The sequence below is a fragment of the Uloborus diversus genome, chromosome 9, assembly GCF_026930045.1.
Source record: "Uloborus diversus isolate 005 chromosome 9, Udiv.v.3.1, whole genome shotgun sequence".
Classification (NCBI taxonomy): Eukaryota; Metazoa; Arthropoda; class Arachnida; order Araneae; family Uloboridae; genus Uloborus; species Uloborus diversus.
The window spans coordinates 126,281,039-126,304,686 of NC_072739.1; the positions used below are offsets into that span (position 1 = coordinate 126,281,039).

General features: G+C 31.6%; 1 protein-coding gene across 1 annotated transcript; it reads right to left on the minus strand.

Moving 5' to 3' along the window:
* Positions 1-202: 202 nt before the first annotated feature.
* Positions 203-23,324, minus strand: LOC129230475 (AFG3-like protein 2). The gene is made up of 10 exons (XM_054864876.1): positions 23,253-23,324; positions 20,979-21,116; positions 18,316-18,469; positions 13,939-14,068; positions 10,974-11,071; positions 9,805-9,915; positions 6,726-6,922; positions 4,638-4,757; positions 2,657-2,851; positions 203-1,733 (listed from the first exon to the last, which is right to left on the minus strand). The coding sequence occupies exons 1-10, from the start codon at positions 23,322-23,324 to the stop codon at positions 1,512-1,514; spliced, it is 1,437 nt and encodes a 478-aa protein (XP_054720851.1). The 3' UTR covers positions 203-1,511.
* Between the last annotated feature and the right edge of the window lie 324 nt (positions 23,325-23,648).

Here is a 23,648-nt window from a genome sequence, read left to right on the forward strand (position 1 = left end):
CTTGCCCTTTAACACTTCAGGAGGACTATTTTCATATCCGTGCCTAAATTAAAGAAACTCACATAATTGTAACATAAGAGTTCAATAACAGTACAGATGCGTACAAAGAATTACTGTCAAGAATTGAATTGCTCTTGGTAATATTTTATAGATTTTAAAAGATGTTTTGGTAAATAAAACCAGTAACAAGCTATCACTTAAAAATATTTTATATTCACATAAATACTATACAACTGTACAATTCTCTTACATCAACTCTTCATGTATCACAAAATAAATTAAATAAGTCCCTAATAAAAACAAATCTTAATTAGTATTGAAATGAGAACAGTTTCTTTCAAGTTTTGTTGGACTAGAATCCCTAAAGGTATACATATTGATTGAACACCATAATACTTTATATTTCTTCACAGATGAATTATGAAAGAACTATACACAAATATTCAATAGTTCATTTGCTTTTTTGAGAATTTAACATAGAAAATAAATGTCCTACTATTTTTCACTTTTGAATTATCATTAACAGAATTTATATGAAAGTTATAAAAAACTTTATATTTAAAAACATGACCTTCTGATTTCCTAATGATAATGCTCATAATCATTTCAAAAATTTTCTGCAAATGTACTTCATAAGAGCAAAAAATAATAAAATATTAGAAAATAATTTTAAAAAAAGTTTCAACATTTTTAGTTAGTTTAAATATGAAATAAATACATATTCAAAATATATACATGCTGCAAAGAAAAAAAAAAGCCTCTAAGTTGAATCTAAATAGTTGATTATGTATAAAAATGAAACACTACCAGGTTTTTTTTTTTATTTTCTCATTTGCCATAGCTACAAGAATTAATAAAGCATTTATTGTGATTAATAATTAATATGTCTTTAAAATGATATTTCTAAAAACCTGAAACTTTCAAGGAGTACTTTCTCCAGTAGTGGAAAAAAAAAGTACACTAGTCAATTATGAAAGATTAAAGAATCAAATGACTTAGCAGTACTAACATCAAATATTTTGTTAATAAATTACTAATGATCAGGCACAAGGAAAAAAATAACATTTATGCAAAAAAAAAAAAAGAATGTGAAACATCTGTACATCTAAGAAATAAATATTTGTACATTGTAGGTTTACTCTTAAGAATGAACTTTTACTGATAGATTATTTAATTATATCTTAACATGAATTTTTCTCAATATGTTACGTATAATTGGAGTTTGAAAAAACTAAAATAGTGTTGATAATGAAAAACTAATTTACAGTAAACCCATCCAATTTGCTACAGTAAAAAAAAACTCTTAAACTTTTAAACAAAACTGAAGAGAAACTATATGATCTCAACAAAAGTCACAATATGGAATAAAGCATAAAATTTTGAGATACCATGTAAGTTTTCTGTATAATGCTACTAGGCTTTTTGCAAAATTAAAATTTGTTGCAAAATGACTATAACAAGAAGAGATGATTTTTAATTAGCGTAAAACTCTAAAAGCAACAGTTATAGTTTCAAGATTCTGTGGGTGCTGGTTTTGGAGATGGCTTTTTATCAGTTTTTGGATCTTTGTTCCATCCTTCTAACCCTTTAGGCAGTGTTGTGTCCTCTTCAAATGATCCAGTCCCTTCAACAAATTCTTCATATGTGGATTTTTCTTTAAATGGTCTAGCTCCAAGCAATTCTATCATATCATCACGGCTCAATATTTCTTTATCAAGAAGACGAAGGGCGACCTAAAATTGAAAATTCAAATGAAGATCAGTCAGTTATATCCCTCTCGTCAGGAGACAACAAAAAAAGTGTGATATATCCAAAAGAGCGATATAATCGAAGTCATAACGATTCAACTACTGCACAAGATGACATGTACACTTACAAAAAGAATATTTAATTTTTCTATTAGGATGACTTTTTTTAATGAGAACAAAAGAAAATTAACTTACCAATTGTTGTTTCAAAATTCCAAAAACAGAACTTAATATATTTATGATGTTTTTTGGTAAGATACAAATTGAAAGTATCAGTTTAAATTGCTATAAATTTGATGTATGGAAAACAGATTAGTTTTTTTTTCCATTGATTTAGAAAAAAAACCTTTGTATGTGAAATGCAATCAGCTCTCGTTAACTCAAAGTGCCAAAGGGCCAACATCCTGACATAGATTTGAAAAATCAAAATTATTTTAACGAGTTTCTTTCTCAGGGGGTGGTGTCCCCATCTGTTTACAACGCACACCTAGGGCAGGGAAAAAAATGGAGTTTAAACCTTTTTAAAAAATTTGACTGAATAACCTCAGGGAAAATGACAAAAAATGGTTGACTGTTTTTAAGCTAATTATAAATTAAAAATCTTGAAAAACATCCCTTTTTTTGAGTTCAAAACTTGGGATAATTTGAACAAGAAAATGAGCAAACGAGAAAAAAAAATACTTTTGTTGTACTGCCATGTACTTTAAAGAAAAGGATTCAAGTGATTTTGATTCAAAAAATTCGGAAAAAATAGAGAAAAATTGATGGTTTAGCAGAGCAACTACTGCCCTTCAAAGGTTTAATTCATGTGATTTTGACTTTCATAAACCTAAAGAATGTTGGAGGTATCTATCTGTTAATTTTTTAGCTCATGCATGGAAACTCAATAAAAAACGAGATTTTCAAACCTTTTCTACATCTTTCTGGTGTTCCTTCAAAAGCTGCAGTGTTCGATCATATGCTCTTGATATAAGACTTCTTACTTCACTATCAATAAGTTGAGAAGTAGCTTCACTATAAGGTTTATCAAGGACCATATCTCCAGGCTGTGGCATCTCAAATGACAGCTGTCCAACTTTTTCATTCATGCCAAATTGAACAACCTAAGGTAGAATAAGTATTTAACTACAATCTACGATGTACATATAGTTTATGACACAAAAAGTTCAATCAAAGAGAAAAAAAATACAAAAATATTCTAGTTGAAAAAATAAAAACTTTATCCATTCAATTCTTTCCTCAGGAATGGAAAATTTCCCTGACTTTTCTTCAGAAATGTCAGGGACTTTAATATAACCACCAAGAATGGAAGAGGCCTGGGATAGTAATTTAAGGTGTCATCCTACAAACGCAAAAAAAAAAAAAAAAGTAACTCTAATTTGAATTCTGAAACTTTGAATTTAAATTATCGTTTTCGCAATCACGAGTTGCGACAAGACTATTGGTTAGAGTTATTGTTTCCAGAAATGGCTCCCCCGCCAAAGCATGTCCCTCCTCCTGGGTGCTTACATGTGTATAGTTGTGTGCGTGTGTGTGTAGGCTTACGTGTGTGCACGTAGGCGTGTGTATGTGTGTAAAGGCGTGCGCACGTAGGGGAGTGTGTATATGAGCCTGCGTGTGTAGGACATGGACGCCACCGCCCAGCAAAAGTGGATTCCGGGGGACAGTGCTCAGGACCAGCCGCGCCGCCGCCGGTGGACGGTGGTGCTGCAGCCCTGGTCCAAGCTGAAAAAGGAACCGGAACATCAAAGACTGTCAAGTGAGAACAATAAGCAATCGTGATTGCTCAAAAAAAAAAAAAAAAATCTATGTAAACCAAAGGTGCAAGTGAATCAATTAAAATTTTCAGATGACAGTGAAATCTTTGGAAACTGAGGGATCTCCACTCCCCCACCCATAACATCTCTTCAAATATGCATACAAAAAATATTGAAAAAAAAAAACCCTTTTAAAAGGTTTTTACAAATAATTTTTCAATTTTAAAATGTGCTATCAGCCCAAAATTTTCGGAAATGGCCACCCAGAATTTTTGGATCACAAACACTCCTGATGTTAACATGAAACTTAATAATTTTCAGACACAAACTAAATTTTTGTTACAATGAAATGTGGGCTAATTTACAAAAGACAAATAAAAACTATGAACGTTTTTTACATAACCCTAGACACAAATGTGCAGGCCATCGAGAGGTCAAAAAAGTAAAGGGGTGAATGAAATTGATGGCCCTTAATTATTTCAAACGCATCTCAAATACAGGGAAAGATAATGGGTTCAGTTTTTTGGTTTAGAGGAAGTCACTACTAGGTTTAAGTATTAAAAATATGAACCTAATCTTGTGTATCGTAGTCACTCCATGATGCGGTGTGGGAAAAGGCATATTTTCAAATTTATAGTCTTAAAAAAAAAAAGGATTTTAGCTTCATTTTTTTCCAAAACAAGTAATTCCATTTTGGGTGTCATCCCCCCCTGACGGGTGACACCCAGTGTGAATCCCTCTCGCCCCCCATAGCGCTGCCACTGTTGTGGCTATTCAACAAATAAAAATAAATTTAACTCATAAAAAAATAATTAAAAATATATAGATATAAAAAAATTGTTTATAATAAAAACTTTATAATATTTGCAATTATTTTGAGTACTTCTGAGTCAATCATATTATAGGCTACATCCCTTATGAATGAGCCTCGAATTATCCAGCAAGCCGGATAATTTAAATTTTCTGGCATGCTGATCAACCTCACTTATTTCCGGCATGCTGGCTGATGCAGGGAAATATGGTGGTAGACACTCTGAAGTAGCACCTTTTTGCAAAATAAGACCCCCCCCCATCCCAATTAAACTGATTAAGATATTGCTGCACACACTTATAAAGCTTGAAATATACTAACCTGAGCATAAGCACTTTGTGTAACTTTCCGCAAATCATCTTGAGCACCAGTGGTGATTTTTCCAAAGAAAATTTGCTCGGAACAACGACCTCCCAAAGTCATGCACATACGGTCAAAAAGCTAAATAAAAAAAGAATAAGCAAATAAATAAATAGTTAAAATGCAAATTGCACTGTGAGAGAATATACTGTCTGACCATCGATTACACGGAAAGGTTAATATCCGGTTTATAGGCGGAAATGGACGCACCTGCTAATTAGCAGGGCTGAGTGGTAGTTTGTTTGCCACAGATGTGCACGTTTGCCTATTTAGACGCAGTTTTGTACAAATGACTATTCGTTCACTGAATCATTTCTTAAATCTAAACTATATTCGATCCATATTCTTACTTCAAAAATTAGTTGATATATATAATTTTGCACTTACCGTTTTGATTTTACTTTTACTGACGAAATTGAAACATTGTATTTTCTTTTCGTTGTTTCCATAGAAACTGTTTGTTTCCACTCTTTTTCAACTTAGAGAATGCAATAAATTAATTAGGCACTAGTGACATTATAAAAGGCGCAAATCAAAATCCCATCGCTATTTTTCCTTCTCCCTGCTAGAATTATTTAGATGGAATCGTCTTAACTTGGCCAATTGCCAAATTACATACAATATGTGGTCAAACAGTAAGCATGCAACACAGAGATCAAAATTATGTAATTCATATAGGATATAAACATTTGCTTTACATACCATACAAGCATTATGTGAAACTATGACTTTTCCTTTCCAAGTTTGCCTAATACAAACTACAAAATATGAACTGAAAACATTTTTTTCCTTGCTCTGAAACTGTTTTAAAGTCTTATTATTACAGTGAAAGCAAATTTTGAAGTGAATTAAATTTATTAGTATAAATGTATAGTTGAAACCAATGATGTGTGATTCTGTTTAAAAAAAATCTCTAACAGGGTTCTCATTCACTTTGAGAAGCGAAATTCCCTGGCTTTTTCCAGGCTTCCAGGAAAAAAAATCATAAAACTTTCTTTTTGAATTTGCAACTCCATGAATGAAAGTAAAAATTATTGTTTTTTTTTAACATGAGAAAAGTAAAACAAGCAAGCAAATTTTAGTATTGGAAGATTAATATTCATTCTTTATTGCTTTTTTCAGCTTATATGGTAAGTCATTAGGGAAATACTCACTTCCCATGCAAACACATACATTCATCCTGGTTTTGATGCAGTGGGTAAAGAACATAACCAGCTTACTGCAGGAGTTTATGACACAAAAGATGATGTTTCAAGGTTTGTTTTCAATTTTCCAGGCTCTTGACAAAATTAATGATTTTGTCCTTCTAGAAAAACTTTGAAACGATGGGGGTAATAAGTGTATGTCTGTTGAAATAGATGTGTATCAACTACCAATACAGACCAATAGTTTTTCAATATAATTTTACTTTAAGCTAAATAATGGATCAGTGACTCACACACAATTCTGTTTCATTTTCATTCAAGCTATTTGATTCTTTTAATTGCTCAGTTCACAATTTAAATGAATGATTACAAATAACAAAATGCAGAACCTCGTTTATCCAGATTAACTGGGACCGAAGGCAATACGGTTAAACGAAAATCTGGGATAATGCATTTAATAAGTCAACATATTATTCATTACAGCAAAAACAATGCTTTTTTAAAAAAAGTTACATAGGTTTGCTTCGTGCTAGCACTTTATCATGAATAGTTCAGCTGCAGCAGTGTCAACGTGACGCTCCGAGTAGGACATAATTTCTGTTAGATTACTATAATTTATAGGATGATCTGTACAGGAATTGTACTTTGACTCAAAATAAGATGCAAATGTTTAGCATACTTAGAGTTTCATTTTTGTTACCGTAATAAAAATTATGATTGACTATTTTTTTTAACTACGAATTTGATCCTGATAAATCCAGAGATCTGGATAAATCAGGGCCAGATAAACAAGATTCTACTATACTTCCATTTCAGGATTTTCAAATTTTTTACAAGTTCAAATTAGGGTATTACAATCCTAAATGATTCAAGAAAATATGTTCTTATAAATCAAGCATCTCACTTGTTCAGTAGTATAAAGGTACTGTTCTTTGGGTAGATACTGAGCATACCCCAAACCTTTGCCCCTGGGAATAATGGACACTTTAAGCAGTGGATCTGCATGTTCAAGGAACCAACCTGCTACTGCATGCCCAGCCTCATGGTATGCTACAGTTCGTTTTTCCTCAGGTTGAAGAACAGAAGTCTTTTTCTCCATGCCTATGAATTCAAAGTTAATCTTTTTTATCTCAAGAATACATACATGAATAAACTGTTTTAAACCAATAAAAAAAAAAAAAAAAAGAAAAATTCTTTATTTTAATATAAACATTACAAAAAAAAAAAAAAACACAATCTATTTTCATTTTAAAAAGAAGGAATTTGTTTACACTGACTATCTGTTAAATTACAAACAGCCAATTTTCTGAAATTGGAAACTAACCGCAGCAACCTATGTACTAGACCACTGGTTTCTGCAAAACATATCGTCGCCTCAGAGCAACAGCAGGGCATCTTATTGTTATTACATGAATAAGATGTCTTCTGTTGCTTTGAGGTGACGATATGCAATTAAAAAAATAAGCATCAGGTGCTGAAAACAACAATTATTGGTTTGTAATTTTCCAACCTTCTTCATGTTTTCCCACCTTGTTTGTAAAAATTTTAAATATTTTGAGATTTTGCATGTGTCTTTGCCTACGAGAATTATTTTAATGTGAGGTGCGGCCCGCGGGTAAAAAAAATGTTGGGCACCACTGTATGAGACTGAATTCCCGACATCTAAAACAGATGAACCGTAAAAATGGTAGGTGCGGTGGACTTTGGAGTTGTCATGTCATGTCATGCAATCAATATATATTTACATCAACATAACCAAATTCGAACAAGGCATATAAACACAGTTTAAGAAAATTTATCTTAAACAACAGTAAATTTATCTCCTTTGCATAAAAAATTGCTCAGATGAGGTAAAAACAATTCCATTAATTTCAAATGTTGGAATATACTTCTAAAATTTGAAAATGAAGATTTTTTTATTACAAGCGTACAGAAAATATATAGGGTAATATATAAAAATTCAGTAAACTAAATTAATATTTTTAAAGTTCAGCATCAATTAGAGCCACTTTCAATACTAAACATTTAATATTTGACCTGATAATAATACACAAATGAATATTAATTTAATTTTAAATCATAGTTTACACCAAATGATTTTGATATTTTTTTTTTTAAAGACGAAATTCGATTTTTACGAGGGAGGGACGGTGATTTAGTGACTTCTTATGAAGGGGAAAAAACCTAATTTAAGAAATATGGCAATTTACTGATTTTTACTTTATTGTACTGATACAGCAAAACAGCTGTTGGCTGTTGCTTATACAATAATGAGCAGATATTTAACAAAAATCTCATTTTTTAGATTACAGTTTCCCTCAGTTTCATAGTAAATTAATTATAACAAAAATTAAGAGGTAACATTTTTGTGTAATTATGGTCAAACTCCGTTAAAACAAAATTGCTTTACATGAAATCAGTGGCGTTGCTAGAAATCCCTCAAGAGGGGGGGGGGGGGGGGGTCCTGCCTGAAATCAGCCAACTCTGGCACTTGGAAACTTTAATTGAAGCAGAGGTCATTTGATTTTAATTTTAAATACACAGTGTTACATACGTTTAAGCTAACAGAGCCTTAAAAATGATCAAAGAGTCAAAAACAATTTTATTGCATCTAAAAATCATTCCAAACACCGGGAAAAGAGAAAAAGTTTCAACCCTTTAGTTCAAATAATTAAAAAGTTATGAGTGGTTTTAGGTCATGCTCGCTATGTGTTCTTAAGCAAAAAAAGAACTTTAAATTGCTTTTTCTCAATGATATTTTTTTGTGTTTTCATGTTAGAATCCCTTAGGATTTTTTTCTAATAAAGATACAGCTTTAAAGTAAGATTTTTTGTAATCAGAATAATATATTTAACAAAACTGTGCATTGGATAAGAATTTTATAAATTACTCAAATGCTTAGAGCATGTTACACCTTAAAAAAAATTATTTTTTACAAAAAAATTACGATTTTTTTACATAATTAACCACAGAAAATTTTCTAATAAATATATAAGCAAATGAATGCATAGATTTTTAGAGATGATTATTGTGATTGTTTACCAAAAAACATTTTAAAAATAAGTACAAAAACAAAAAAGCCTTAGGGTTTTTTTAAAAGTTGAAATTTTTATAATTATTTCAGCTTAATTTTGAGCTTCAAGGGGATGAGTCTGGATACAGGGACCACTCCTTTTCCAATGCCACTGCATGAAATATTTCTTAACACGTAATGCCCCAAATTAACAGTCAATTATTCATCGGATAAGATGAAATTTGGTTAACATGAAAAAACTATCAGGGTCCCCCAAATTTAGGGTAGTCGAGGTTCAACTAGTACCTGCTTGAAACATTCAAGTTTTCAAATGACAACAAAAAGGGGTAAGGGGGATACTGGAATCAAACTTGGTTTAAAAATTGAGAACAAAAACAACTGTTGAAAATTTGAGCAAGAGTTACTTTATAGAGTAGTTCCATCTCTGAAAAAACTCTCTTGATCACTTTAACTAGACTTCTAATTGAACTAGTTCCATCTTATGAATTTTAATCTGGTGATTGCTTAAGAATAACACATAGCTTTTTGTTTCTATTTTCTGAAATTTATTAGTGTAAAAGCCTGACTATATTCCATATTCCAACTTTGGACACTAAAATATTTTCCTTTTCAATCACTTGGATATCATGCATTAGTTGTTTATTTAATTTTTCAAAAACTTGATACAGACCAGATTAGCTGCAGAAAATATGAAAATATAACACAGTTTTTTTTTCTTTTTTTTTAAAGTGGTGAAACTTTGGAACGAAACTTTTAAATTATTGAAATTCTAACATGATCTGAGCAAAATGTAAGTGTGCTTCATTCCTTTTTACTTGAATTTGACAAATTATTCTATTTTTCTTTTTGAAAAATCAGATAAAATACTTTTGACTTTCAAAACTAAATAAACTAGAAGAGGGAGACTCAAAATGAAAAAGGTAAGAAAAGAATTTCTTAGTGTAATCACCTGCAACTACTCTTTCAATAGCTTGTTCAAAATGTTTCATGTGGATGGACTCATTTAGATCACGTGCAGCAATCAGAGCTGCTTCATTGCACACATTGGCAATGTCTGCTCCTGAGGAAGAAAAATAGGATTAATATTTTCTGATTTAAAAAATCGGCTTATGAACAGAACTACAAAACAGCATTGAACAAAGACAAGCGACTGTTTACATTTGTTGGATAATAGAAATTAAAGCAATGTCTCTTACTTTTGTCAAATATCTAACAAAGTCAATTCTGGTTAATAGGACCACATTGGGATGGGACCACTTCGGTCCTAATAACCGTCAGTTCCGATTAAGCGAACAGCACCAGTGCAGCTTACCGAACATGCTATACACCAAAGATTTAAATGCCCTTATGATTATTGTGAGCCATATATGTATAATGAGAATAAAAAGATGAAAAACTGCTGTTCACGAAAGTTTTCCAATAAGCAATAAATTAAAATGTAGTGAATAATTTTTTACACTTGTTTAACAACATGTTCAGGCCGATACAGTTTTAGTTATTCCTTCCAGTTAGAACGGATTCAACTACAGGGGTAACTAAAAATGTGAGAGTGAAAAAATAAGTGCTATAAAGTTCTAATGGATCATTAAAAATTCCAATGAAATGTAAATTACGTATTTCAAAACTTTTTTTGGAAAAAAAAAATACACATTACTGAATGTCCTAACAGAAGTGAAAAAATTTGAAATTTTAATCTCTGCTGGAACAGTGCCAATATATAATATACGACATAAATGGGAGTTTCGTTAACCATTTTTTCGAGTAAATATTGCTGGGTTTAATTGAAAGTTATGAGGAACCATTATTAATTTTTATTGCACTAACTATTAAGTTGGTTGACTTACTAAAAACTGGCTTTAAGCGGGTGATTTTTAATGTTTTTTCAATTTGTTCTCATATTCCTTGGTCCGATGAAACAGATTTTTGGTCCCAATATTAGGCTTGTGTATTGGGCTTTGTTTTGGTTCTTTAAAATTTGGTCCGAATAAGTAGCTGGTCAGATTAACCTGTGGTCTAATTATGCGGATTCACTGTACATGACATAAAACAAATAACAAACAATAAGAGTGCTAGCTTTAAATAACATTCAATGAATACTGGAATAACATGAATGCTTACCTGTAAAACCTGGAGTGAGAGCAGCCATTTTACGACTTAGATCCATCTTATCAATTAATGTTTTTAAAGGCTGAAGATGTACTTTGAAAATGGAAGCTCTGAAAGAGAAGTGTAGGATATAATTACAAATTGAGTTAGTGAAATGCTTTTCAGACTACAAAAAATATTTTGATTCTAGAAGAGGAACTTATTAACAGAATTTTCATCTAACCAATACTGACAGCAATATCCTCCACATATAGGCAATGCATGTACAGGATGGTTAAAATTAAATTGACATTACTTAAAGGATCATAGCTCTGGTTCTACTGAAGAGATTTGAATGAATCCTCAATTAGATGTTATGAAAATTGTATGACAAAATTATTGCAAAAATAAGTAGTTTAAAATTTTGCTACTAGGAGGAGATTTAATGAAGTAAGAAGTAAAGATAACAGTTTGCACAAAAAATTTTTTGCTGAAAACACACCACTTCATTTTCAAGTTTCTCATCCGCCAATAAGCATGGAGTGTTACCGAAGCCATGCTCTCTATCTGATAATGAAGCTTTACGATTAATGTGCATTCCGCCGTATTCAGGAGCATCTTCACTAATTTGTATGTGGTCTTAGTATTACAGCACCACCTATTGGCAAAATTTCAAAATGTCTTTTTTAACATAAACCTTGGCTGCATGATTTATATCAGAGTTCCTCAAACTTTTTTGATCTACGAACTAGCAAAAGATTTTGAAAGAAGTTCACGTACCAGTGCGATTTTTTTCTTTTCTTCTTTCCTCCCCCTCCTCCCATTTGCAAACCATTAACACATGTGATTTTTTTTAATGGAGCTGTGAGGTTTTTTGCTCTTTTTCTTTTGCAAAAAAAAAAAAAAAAAAAACGGTTCGAGGACATTAAACATTTGTGAAAAATTTTTGCAAGTGACTGAGGGTATTTTTTTTAAACAAAATATAATAATGATGATAAATGAATAAATAAATATATAAATAAAACTTTACTTAATGTTAAAGAACTGTTACAAAGAATTTTTCTTTTTGAATGTTAAGAATAAGATAAGTAATTATTGTAATAATTAAAGACAAAAAATAAATATTGCTAAAAAATCATAGAAAAGTACAAAAATTAATCACAAAATTCACGTTAAGAATGTTGAATAGAATATAAATTTTACTAATATGGTGTTTTATTTTTAGGGGTAAGGAAATTTTTTAATGTAGAAGAGCATAAATTTCAGAAAAAAACGTTTATATTTTTCTGAAGAACTTTTGCCAGTCCGCCGGATTACCAGTTCAGAATCGCTGATTAACATAACACAGATTTAAAATTTCATTTGAATCCGTTCAGTAGAACCAGACATATGAGCTTCTCAGCAATGTCAATTTAATTTTAAGCACTCTGTACTTTGGGAATATGGACCACAGTCAAAAAGTGCCTACAATAGTGAAAACTATGAAATTTTTTTAATGAGAAATAATTCCTAAATATTGGTGAAATGCTATTTTCTATGTGTACAGTGAACTATAGAACAGGAATTAGCTAATATGTAACTACAAGTAGTTATCAAAATAATGGAAACACTCTGTGACAACTGTGTTGGGAATCGCTACTCTGCCGTTAAATATTCTGTTAATAAAGATGTCTTCTGACTGTAATCACTCACACTGGTGAATTCAGATGGTGATTGAGTACTGTGGTCACTTTTGCTTCTATTGTTTGCTTTTTAGACAATCCGCTTCAATACCCATCAGTTTCTTTCACTGAGCTTCTCTTTCCGTCAACTATTTTGCTTTGCCGAGCTTGTCTTACCGAGCTACGTGTATACTGTCATGACTTCAGATACTGTACCTCTAGAAACACCAAAAAGTTGAGATATTTCAGTTGCACTTGCTCCAACAATTTGGCCTCTTTTAAAATGTGAGAGGTTCGACATTTCAAGCGCTTGAAAAAAATCCAAGACTTCCAGAACTTCAATTAAGCCACCATAAACTACCAGAATATGTACATTACTATTTATTTAAAAAAAACATATCTAGTTTTATTCTTTATTACTTACCAGTGATACCCGCACAGCTTTGCCCGTAATAGAAAAATCAAAAGGTCTTTTAGTTCGCCTGTGTATTTACAAATAATGTATGGTGAATTTTCTCGCCAGTTGGCTTGTACCCATATTACGGTTCCACGTTATGATAATTTCGTATCTCGCCAATTGGCTTGTGCCCATGTTACGGTTCCACGTTATGATAATTTCGTAATTTACTCTTCTATCTTATGATATTTTTTTTCTTAAAATTTGAATAGAAAAAGAACCACATCGAATTTTCGAAAAATCGCATCAAGTGGCACACCCCCATGCTACATACTAACTTTGCCAAATTTCATGAAAATCGGCCGAACGGTTTAGGCGCTATGCGCGTCACAGACATCCTTCGGACAGAGAGACTTTCAGCTTTATTATTAGTAAAGACGAAGCACATTAAAAAATGTCACTTTTATTCAGAGGTGTTTCCATTATTTTGATAACTACCTGTAGAATGACATTCACTTTTCAGATCAGGCAAAAGATTTACTTGGGATGGATTTGAGAAGGAGGAGAAGACAGAGATATTGGGTAACATGGGTTAGGATTTTTTCTGTCGATATAGGGTGGAGGCCAAGGAAATCAAAACATGTAATATCATGCAGTTAAAATTAGATGATGATAAGTTTTAAAAAAAAGGAACAAAAAAGGAAAGAAAAGACAAATTCAATGCCTACATATTCCAAAGACTAGGCACTTTGTTATTTGAATTTGTCAACACCGCGACAAAATTGAAATTTCAATTTGTGTTTTATCTATGAATAATGAAGTTATCACAAGGAATTTCTGTCCTACATTACAAAATCAGATAAATTTTAATGAATACAATTTCTGCAGAAATGTAAAAATTACAACATAAAACTAGTAGCTACAAGTTTAAGATATTTACCTTCCTTTGATGTCAGGTGCAGGCACAAATATCTGTCTGTCAAATCGTCCTGGACGTAATAATGCCTGATCAAGAATATCTACCCGATTCGTAGCAGCTAAAACAACTACATTGGTGGTGGTGTTAAACCCTGCAAAAGAGAAACTTTTTCTTTTTTTTTTCAAAGAAACAAATTGATATTATTTGATAACTACAGGTTTCCCCAGAACATGTTTACAGAATCTGGTTTAATCTGGTAAGAAAAATGTGAAAAAACCATAAATAGAGGTGAAAATGCTTAATTGTAAAAGTAGAAAAGTTGCCTACGAACCATTACAGAAGATCAAAAGAACACAAAGATATGGGATAGCAGTTCTTCATGAGCAATACCAAAAGTTTAAAAAATTTTGCTTACTTTTACTAAAAACTTGAAAGTAAAATTATGCACAAATGACCTCATAAAGTACACCTATAATCAGAGGCATGCACAGAAATTTTTCGGTCTTTCACAGATGACTTTTACGCCCCTTCCTCAATATTGTTTACTCCTGTGTCTAACGTCTTTACATATATTCCCTCATATTAAAAATCTCTGGTCCCCTTCAGAATCGGGCCTGGACCAACAGGTGTCCCTTCTCCCCCTCCCCCAAAAATGCCCCTGCCTATAATAAATGAAAAAAAAAAAATAACTGCAATATTAATTTTTTTAAAAATGTATTTTAGTTTTTGTAAATGATAAAATTATTTAAAACAAATAAGAGTCCATGAGTTTTCACCCTCATTACAGAGTACAAAAGTCATGCATTCTTACAATGAATCTAAGGCATTTACACCCTAAATTGAGAACATTATTGCTTTTTTTGAATGAATTTAATTGACAGATTAGTTGATGAAAAAAGCAAAGTTGCAACTTTTTTCGCACATGCAGAATTACTCTGTAGGTTATAGAGCAGTTGCTAACCCTGTATACATATAGCTTTAAAACTCTTAGAAGTATCTCATGAAAATGTAAGAAATCGCTTTATTAAGTAAATACAGTAAAATCTCATTTCATCGCATACCAATACAATGAAATATCAAATTCAACGAAATATATAGTTCCGTTTCAATTTTTATTACATTGCTTGAATACCATTACAGCAAACAAGTTTTGTGGTCCCTCTAATTTCATCGTAACAGGATTTTACTGTACATTTTTTGCAGGGCCATACTAGAACTTAATTCAGGGAGGGTTTTACCAAACACATTTCTCATGAAATTCATAGGATCAATGAAGTTTGATTTTTAAAATATATTCAATGGGTTTTTGCTACAATGGGTTGTTAAAAGGGTTTGAGCTTCTTTAAGGTCTTTAACATGAGCAAGCAGAAAAAATGACGTATCTATATTAAATCAGGGCTCCCAACACATTTTAGCTTTAGAAAAGGGTAAAAGAGGACCATTTTCAATCAAAAAGAGGACTAAAGAGGACCAGTTAGGATTAAAAAGAGGACCTTGGGAGGACAATTCATTTAAGCCCAAGGAAGCACCAAAAGGCAAATTAGCTGCCTGCTGCTAAATTTGTGAAGATAATTCGTTAATTAACCATAATACTAAGATTTTTAATGATACAATTTCTTTATCACCTTCTGCAAAACTGATCTTTTTATCCATTTTATACATTTTGAATTGAACCAGGGATGCTGGTAGTCTCACTGAAGGATATATGAAGCTGTTCTTTAGTTTAAAATTATTTTGGTGTTTTTCTGTCTGTGTTATATCCTTTCTTAACCGACACACTGTATTGAAAGTTTTTCTAAAAATGTCTGAAATGCTCCATCACAAAGAGAAGCAGATCACATGAGGCTTAGTTTTGCAATTTTCATATTCAAAGTTTATTTTCAAGAATCATAAAGCTTACATCAAAAAAAAAAAAAAAACCTCCATAATTGCAGGGCCATGAGTACTTTGAACTTTTATAGGGAAAAAAAAAAAAAAGAAATTCCCCCCTTTAGCAGGCATCATGACAATGAAATGATGTACACAAATTCAACTTCATAAAATTATATAATTCAACTGTGTTTCAAATACAAACGCTATTTTAAAATGATATGTACTCAATTGTTTAAATTTAATACCCCCCCCCCCAAAAAACAAAACGAAAATATGCTAAAAATAATCAAAATTAAGTTTGCAAAACTAAATAGACTTGAATCAAACACAAAAATATTAATTTTTTAGTTATTTAAATAAAAATTAAATCGAGTTAATCTGACGTAGCATGTCAAAATAACTTCTAATTGCCATAAATATAAAAATATTTATAAGATGTAAAATGAATGAAAGCGCAGAGAAGCGAATTTTCACAAACCAAGTTCAATGTTGGTATGTTTCCCATAAAATAAATTTATTTACTTTCTACTAAATTAAACATAAAACATTCTAATCTAAGGTGGCATATAGGAAAAAAACATTTGATTGGGAAAAATATTTTAATGTTTACAAGATGCAAAGGATTGAAATTTCAAATGCATGAAGCAATTTTCCGCGAAGTCCGAATAAGCTCAATATTGTTATGGTTTCCAAAATATTTCCTTTGTTAATTATTGAAATTGAACGAAAAATAAGCGAAACTAAGGTAGCATATGTGGAAATACCTTCCAATTGTGGAAAACATCAAAATATTTACAAGATGCAAAAGGATTGAAATTTCAAACGTGAGAAGCATTTTTTTGCGAAGTCCGAGTAAGTTCAAAGTTGCCATGGTTTCCAAAATAATTCCTTCATTAATTATTGAAATTAAATGAAAAATAAGCTAATCTAAAGTAGCATATGTCAAAAGAACTTCCAATTGTCAAAAACATCAAAATGTTCACAAGATGCAAAAGGATTGAAATTTCAAACGCGAGATGCAATTTTCCGAGAAGTTCGAGTAAGTTCAATGTTGCCATAGTTTCCAAAATATTTCCTTCGTCAATTATTGAAATTAAACGAAAAATGAGCTAAACTAAGGTAGCATATGTTAAAACAACTTCCAATTGTGGAAAACATTAATATATTTACAAGATGCAAAAGGATTTTAAATTCAAATGCGAGAAGCATTTTTCCGTGAAGTCCGAGTAAGTCTAATGATGCCATGGTTTCCAAAATAATTCCTTCGTTAATTATTGAAATTGAACAAAAAATAAGCTAAGAGCTAAGGCAGCACATGTCAAAATCACTTCGGATTGTAAAAAACTTCAAAATATTAACAAGATGCAAAAGGATTGAAACCTCAAACACGAAAGCAATTTTTCACGATAAATCATATAGAATATATATGTTCAGAAAACTGCACCAATGAAATATTTTTAAAAGAGTTACAAGCACAATCCAATGATTTTTGAAAGAATTCAAGCAGTAAAGAAACTTTTCATACTTTTTGAAATACTTGAAAATGACCTTTTTTCCCCCCCCAAGAACTTTTCAAGGTTTTTCATGGGCATACGAATCTTGTTTAACACGGCGTGTTTGAGTGTACAATAACTTTTAACGAAATGAAAAACTTTTAAAATCTGATATTTAAGTAAAAATAATGTATAAGTGGACTAGCGGACTAATCAGATCAAAATGTCAAAAAGCGGTCTAAAGCAGACTTTACCATAAAAAACAAACTTTGGCGGGAAAAGCGGACCATTTGGGAGCCCTGTAAATGAATGAAAGAAATCTGGGCGGTCATTCCAAGCTCGTTAGCTTGCGAGATCGAGATTCTTGCTCACGTGATTGGTTGTGACATTTCTACGTCAAAACCAATCACATGAGCGAGAATCTCGATCTCGCAAGCTGACGAGCTTGGAATGGTCACCCTGATGTTTTTACCCTGCATAACTTCACCCTTGTCAAATATTCGAAGACTTTTTAACAAATCAAAGAATCGATGCATGTACTCATATACGCACATTCGAAGTAATACTTCTGAAACTCATATTTTTTTGACACATAAAGAATAAATTAATATAGAGTTCAGCACTTTTAAATGTAAATAATTTTGATGTTTTTGTTACAGTTAGGTATTCAAAATTTGAAGGAAAACGTTTTATTGTTTTGTACAAATGTTCGTAATTGATACAATAAAAATAATGTAGATAAAGCAGAGTTTGAGCAATTCTTCAATAGCAATAATTTAATTTTTCCAGCAAAATTGACAAATAAATAAAAAATAAAATAGTAATATTTTTTCCATCAACAAAATTACAATAAAAAGCTTTTTTTAGATAGTTCTGTAAAATTTCGGAGAGCGTTTGAACCCTAAAAACCCACTCCTTAAATATGGCCTTGATTTTTTGATAAAATAAAATCAATTTTACTTGAATGATATATAGGGGAAAAATATTTTCTTCAATGTTATTTTCCAAATAGTAAATATAAAAAAATACTAACCATCCATTTCAACCAACAATTGGTTTAATGTGTTTTCTTGCTCTGAGTGACCTCCAAAGCTTCTTCCACCTCTTTTACGACCAACTGCATCGATCTCATCAATAAACAATATACAGGGGGCATTTTTTCGGGCAAGAGAAAACATATCCCGAACCTATAATAAATGAAATCAAGATCCTGTATGACAGTTGAAAACAAAGATTTATAAATTTTTATCACAAGAGATTTTCGACTGAACAAAAACTGAAACAAAACTATGGACTGTTTTGTAATGATAATTTTACATTTTACATATCGAAATTGGGGAAATTGTCTGTTTCTTTCTACATTTTCAATTATTTTAAGATTACAAGAAAATTATTAAAAATTTAAGAACTTTATGAAAATTTGTAAAATTATTAATGACAAAAGATCACAGAAAAAAGTATTTTATGCACACAAAGAAAAATGTGGCAAGTTTCAGACGCTGAAAACATAAGTGGGGTGTGCATTGAATCTCTTTTTTCAAGCCATCGAGATTGAAATGTGAGAAGAGTTTGAAACAATGAGCTCTGGACTTTCAATTCTTAGAAATTGTTCCTGATGACGTTCCTAGTGGACTCAATATATGCAAACGCTTCTTTGATGAACATTTTACAAAACTAAACGTTCAACAATTTAATGATTGTTTTTTTCAAAAGGTTTCTATTCTTTATTAAATGTTTCTTATTGGTTCATATTATAATAAATAACTTTCATGCAATGTGATTGGAATATAAAATTGAAATGGAGTTTGATATAAGAAACTTAGCTTCAAGTTTAATATTGCAAGATTTGATAAAATTAAGATCGCTTCTATATATTGAAATTTCTATATCTTGAATTTTCCCCTGCCAGTTTGCTACTTTGATATATAGAGGTCCAACTGTACTTGCAATATGGTGCACTAGAACTACTTTACATTGACTTTTTGGGTGAAAAAATAACTAGGGGTATGGCACAGTGACAGAACAAAATACCATCTTGAAAATACAATTAATCTCATTTTTATTCTTATATTCTTTTGAAAAAGAGCTGAAAAAAATTAGTTTTTATACATGCTATGGTGTTATTTCATTTATATTAGCCCTTTTATTTGACGAACTTTTTTTGAAGTTCCCACCTGTTTTGTTTTACATTATCTCATTCCTTTATCTCCAGCCAGCTTCGAAAGCGAAATCAGCATTTGCTACCATCCAATAATTATATGAACTGCATGTCATAATAGTATTGAAAGTGTTTGCCTATTAGAACCAAACGGATTTCAAAGTCTCACCAGTAAACAACAGATTAAAATGAAAAATGGCCTAAGTGAGTAAGTACACTTCCTGTAATTGAAAAAAAAAATGCTGCTTCTTAATTAATGCTATAAAATTGGGGGGGAAAAGTAAGTTCCGCTTATAAAAAAGGGTACGGAAAAAAAATTGAATAGTGAAAGTTTCATACTGATATTTTAAAGTAAAACGCCTTTAATATATCATGAACAGTTTTACATGCCTCTGCTTCAGTCAAATTATGACTAAATATTGAAAAAAAAATATTAAGAAAATTATTTTAAGCATGATAATTTAGGACAAAAATGTAATTTACAATAAACTTGCAAGCTAAATAAGCTGCATAAACTCAGCAAAAGGTTTTGATTTGAAAACTTTGTTCATCTAGGAAAATAATGTAGTGCAGTGATTCTCAACTGGTAGTCAGGAGAACCGGTACCAATCAGCAGAAAAATTTGGCCAGTCTTCAGAGATCTTTGCTTGTCCAGGTTAAAAAAAATTCTTAACAAAAAAAAAAGAGATAACACCAAAAAATCCGAAATCACATCTTTCACGTGAATTTTAATTATTTACAGTAGTTTTCTATGATTTTCCTGCAATGCCTTTTACTTACCTACAATTATATTATGATAAATATTTATTCTATTATTAACATTTAAACATTTTTTTGTAACATTTCTGTCTCAACAAGTAAAGTTTTATTTATATACTAGTGGTACCCGCACGGCTTTGCCCGTAGTAAAAAATTAAAAGGTCATTTGGTTCGTCTGTATATTTACAAATAATGGATGATGAATTTCTCACCAATTTGCTATGTTAAATCGCTCGCCCATGTTATAATTCCACGTTATGAAAATTTCGTAATTTATTCGTCCACGTTGTGATAATTTGCTTGGTAAAATTTTCTTTAAATTGTAATAGAAAAAGAACAGAAATCGAATTTCCAAAAAATCGCTTCAAGGTACGCACTTCCATGCTACAAACTAATTTTGTGCCAAATTTCATGAAAATCAGCCGAACGATCTAGGTGCTATGCGCGTCACAGAGATCCAGACGGAGAGACTTTCAGCTTTATTATTAGTAAAGATTTATTAATTATTATTATTATTTTGTAAATAAAGGAAAAATCTTTTAGCTGTTTGCAATTTTTTTTTACAAGTGTTTAATGGTCCCTGAGCCAAAAGTTCTCTTTTTATATATATTGGGGGAGAAGGGGGGAAAACTTCATCGGTTCATAAAAAATCATGTTTTTAACCATCCACAAAAGAAACGAAAGGCAAAGAAACAGGTCAAAAAAGGTTGAGAAACGCTGATGTAGTGAATATTTTCCCCTCCTGCAAACTCCAGAACTAAAATAAATAAAATTATTACCCTAGAGGGACCAACACCAACAAACATTTCAAGGAACTCTGATCCAGAAACAGTAATGAAAGGGACATTTGCTTCTCCGGCAGTAGCTTTTGCTAAAAGGGTTTTCCCTGTTCCAGGAGGACCTGTTAAAATGGCACCCTATGGTGAAAACAAAACATTTTAAAATATAAAAGAATTTTCAAAAACAAGCTGTTAAAAATCTGAATGAAGACAATGATTTTTCAGAAACATTAAATTGAAGCTAAGCAAGCAAATATAAATAACATTACTATACAACATTACAATATTTGCAACACATAAGATATTATCTTAGATAATACAGATTGAAATGGCTAAGCAGCACAAATAGTTCAAGAAATTTGTGACCAAAGCATAGAAATTTGCAATAAAGAGCAACCGGCGTTCTTTCTAAAGGTTGAATTTTAGAGTGGCAAATGAAGTTCTGAACTATAACATTGACAGAATGTGGAATGTTTTCAAAGTATGCTTACATTGCTAAAGCGGACAAGAAATGTTTGAGGTATGGTTTCAGTGATGCAATGTTGTTATTTCAAGAACAAATACTCTACTTTTCTGATAAAATCTCATAACATGCCAAAAACTATAATGTGAAAGTATTATAGGGTCTTTCCATAGTGACGAACGTAACATTCAGAGACTGTTTCGTTGCATAACATGAGTTTCAAACGTCTAATAATCATTTACTTGTGGTTTTGGAGAATTTTGTGAAAGAATAAAACTTTTGTGTAATATTCATGCAATAAAACGGTATAAATCATATAAATTGGTTTTTAAAACTAAATTACTATAGTGTGACAAAGTAACATTTTTGCAACCTTGAATTTGCAACATGAAATTCAGCTCTCAATTTCTCTAAAGTTTAGGTAGATATTATTGTAAAAACAATGCCTTGCATTATTTTCATTCCTTTCCTTTATTTTTCATGCAGAATAATACTTATTTTTCTTATAATGTGACAGAAAGGAATATTTTTTCAAAATATGATGGGTGACGAACCTAACTGTGAGGAACGGAGCTCTGAAGTTACGTTCGTCACGGTTTAGTTTTTTAGACTGTTACATGTCTAAATATTAATTAATAAGTAAGCACTCTGATACTTTGTCTTAAAATTAACACTTCTTTCAACAAATTTTCAACATGGATTCAATACATGCTTTTTTATTGGCTTTGTGCAAAATTTATTTTTTTCTCCTCTGCTTTGAAGTGTACTTTTTATGCAAGAGGTTTGAATTTCTGATACCCAATCTTTTTGTGCGACGGAAGTGACATAGTTGTTTTTTAATTGTTGCCAGAATGAATAATAATGAAAAATAATAGTATTTGTAAATTTAGTTTTGTTAATAAAATTAACAATTTAATTTCAAGGCTTAAGTAAGCACATTTTTGGGGATTTTGGTCACTTTAAATGCTTCAAATAATGCAGGTTTTCAAGGATTTCTTTGATTTAAGTGAAGTCATTAGTTTAAGAGCGTAATCCACATTTCTAAGGTTCAGCCTTGAATTTAGTTTGTTCACTTTTATTACCAAAAAATTAACTTCATTATTACTATTATTTTTTATTGCTTTTGGCAACAATTAAAAAGCGGATTACGAGTAATTTTTAGTTTTCTCACTGCTCATAACCTATTTTCTTCATTAAAATATACAATCATTTTGTGAATATGCCTAAGTCAGACGCAGAAAGAACAGAAGCTTAGCATGAGAGAAAACATATGGGTGAAATGGCAGTTTAGAATGTAAAAAAGAAGAAAATATAAAAGTTTTACTTCTATCGTGGGTCTTCACAACACTTTTATCTTTAAATCACTCACAAACGAAACTTCTTTCGCTAGAAAACTATCAAGAAGTGTAATCTTCTTTATGAAAATAAAATCAATTGTAAGGACTTTTTTCAAGAAGAGAACTTTTTGATTTTCATTTCTGCTACAGTAATTCCAATATTATTACACAGTCCAGTCACATTAATGTGACCATCTGTCAAAAGCCAGAATAACCAGCTTTCGCAGGGCGGACTGCTGCGAGACGTGCAGTAAGAGAGTCACTTAGGTCCCTGAAGGTGTTCTCCGGGTTGTTGAGCCATGCCGACTCTAATGCTGTGGCCAGCTGAGCTAGATTATGCGGTTGAGGCTCCATGGCGCGAACAACTCGATCGAGATGGTCCCACAGATGCTCGATTGGGTTTAAGACAGGTGAGTTTGCTGGCCAAGGGAGGACGGTAAACTCATCCTGGTGCTGTTCGAACCACTCACGTACACTGGCAGATGTGTGGTACCTTGCATTGTCCTGCTGGAAGATGCCATCATCCTGAGGAAAAACAATGTGCATGTAGGGGTAGACATGGTTCGCAAGGACAGATGCGTAGTATTGATCCATCGTGCCTTCCACAATGATCAGTGAACCCATAGAATGCCAGGAAAACATTCCCCAAACCATAATGCTCCCGCCTCCAGCTTGGACTGTTCCGGCAATGGTTGCAGGGTGGTTCCTTTCAGAGATTTCACGCCTTATACGCCAACATCCATCTGTCCGATGGAGCATAAAACACGATTCATCTGAAAACGCTACCTGTCACCACTCAGTGGACGTCCAGCTGCTGTACTGGAGTGCAAATTCTAGCCTTTGTCGTCGATGAACAGCAGTCAGCACAGG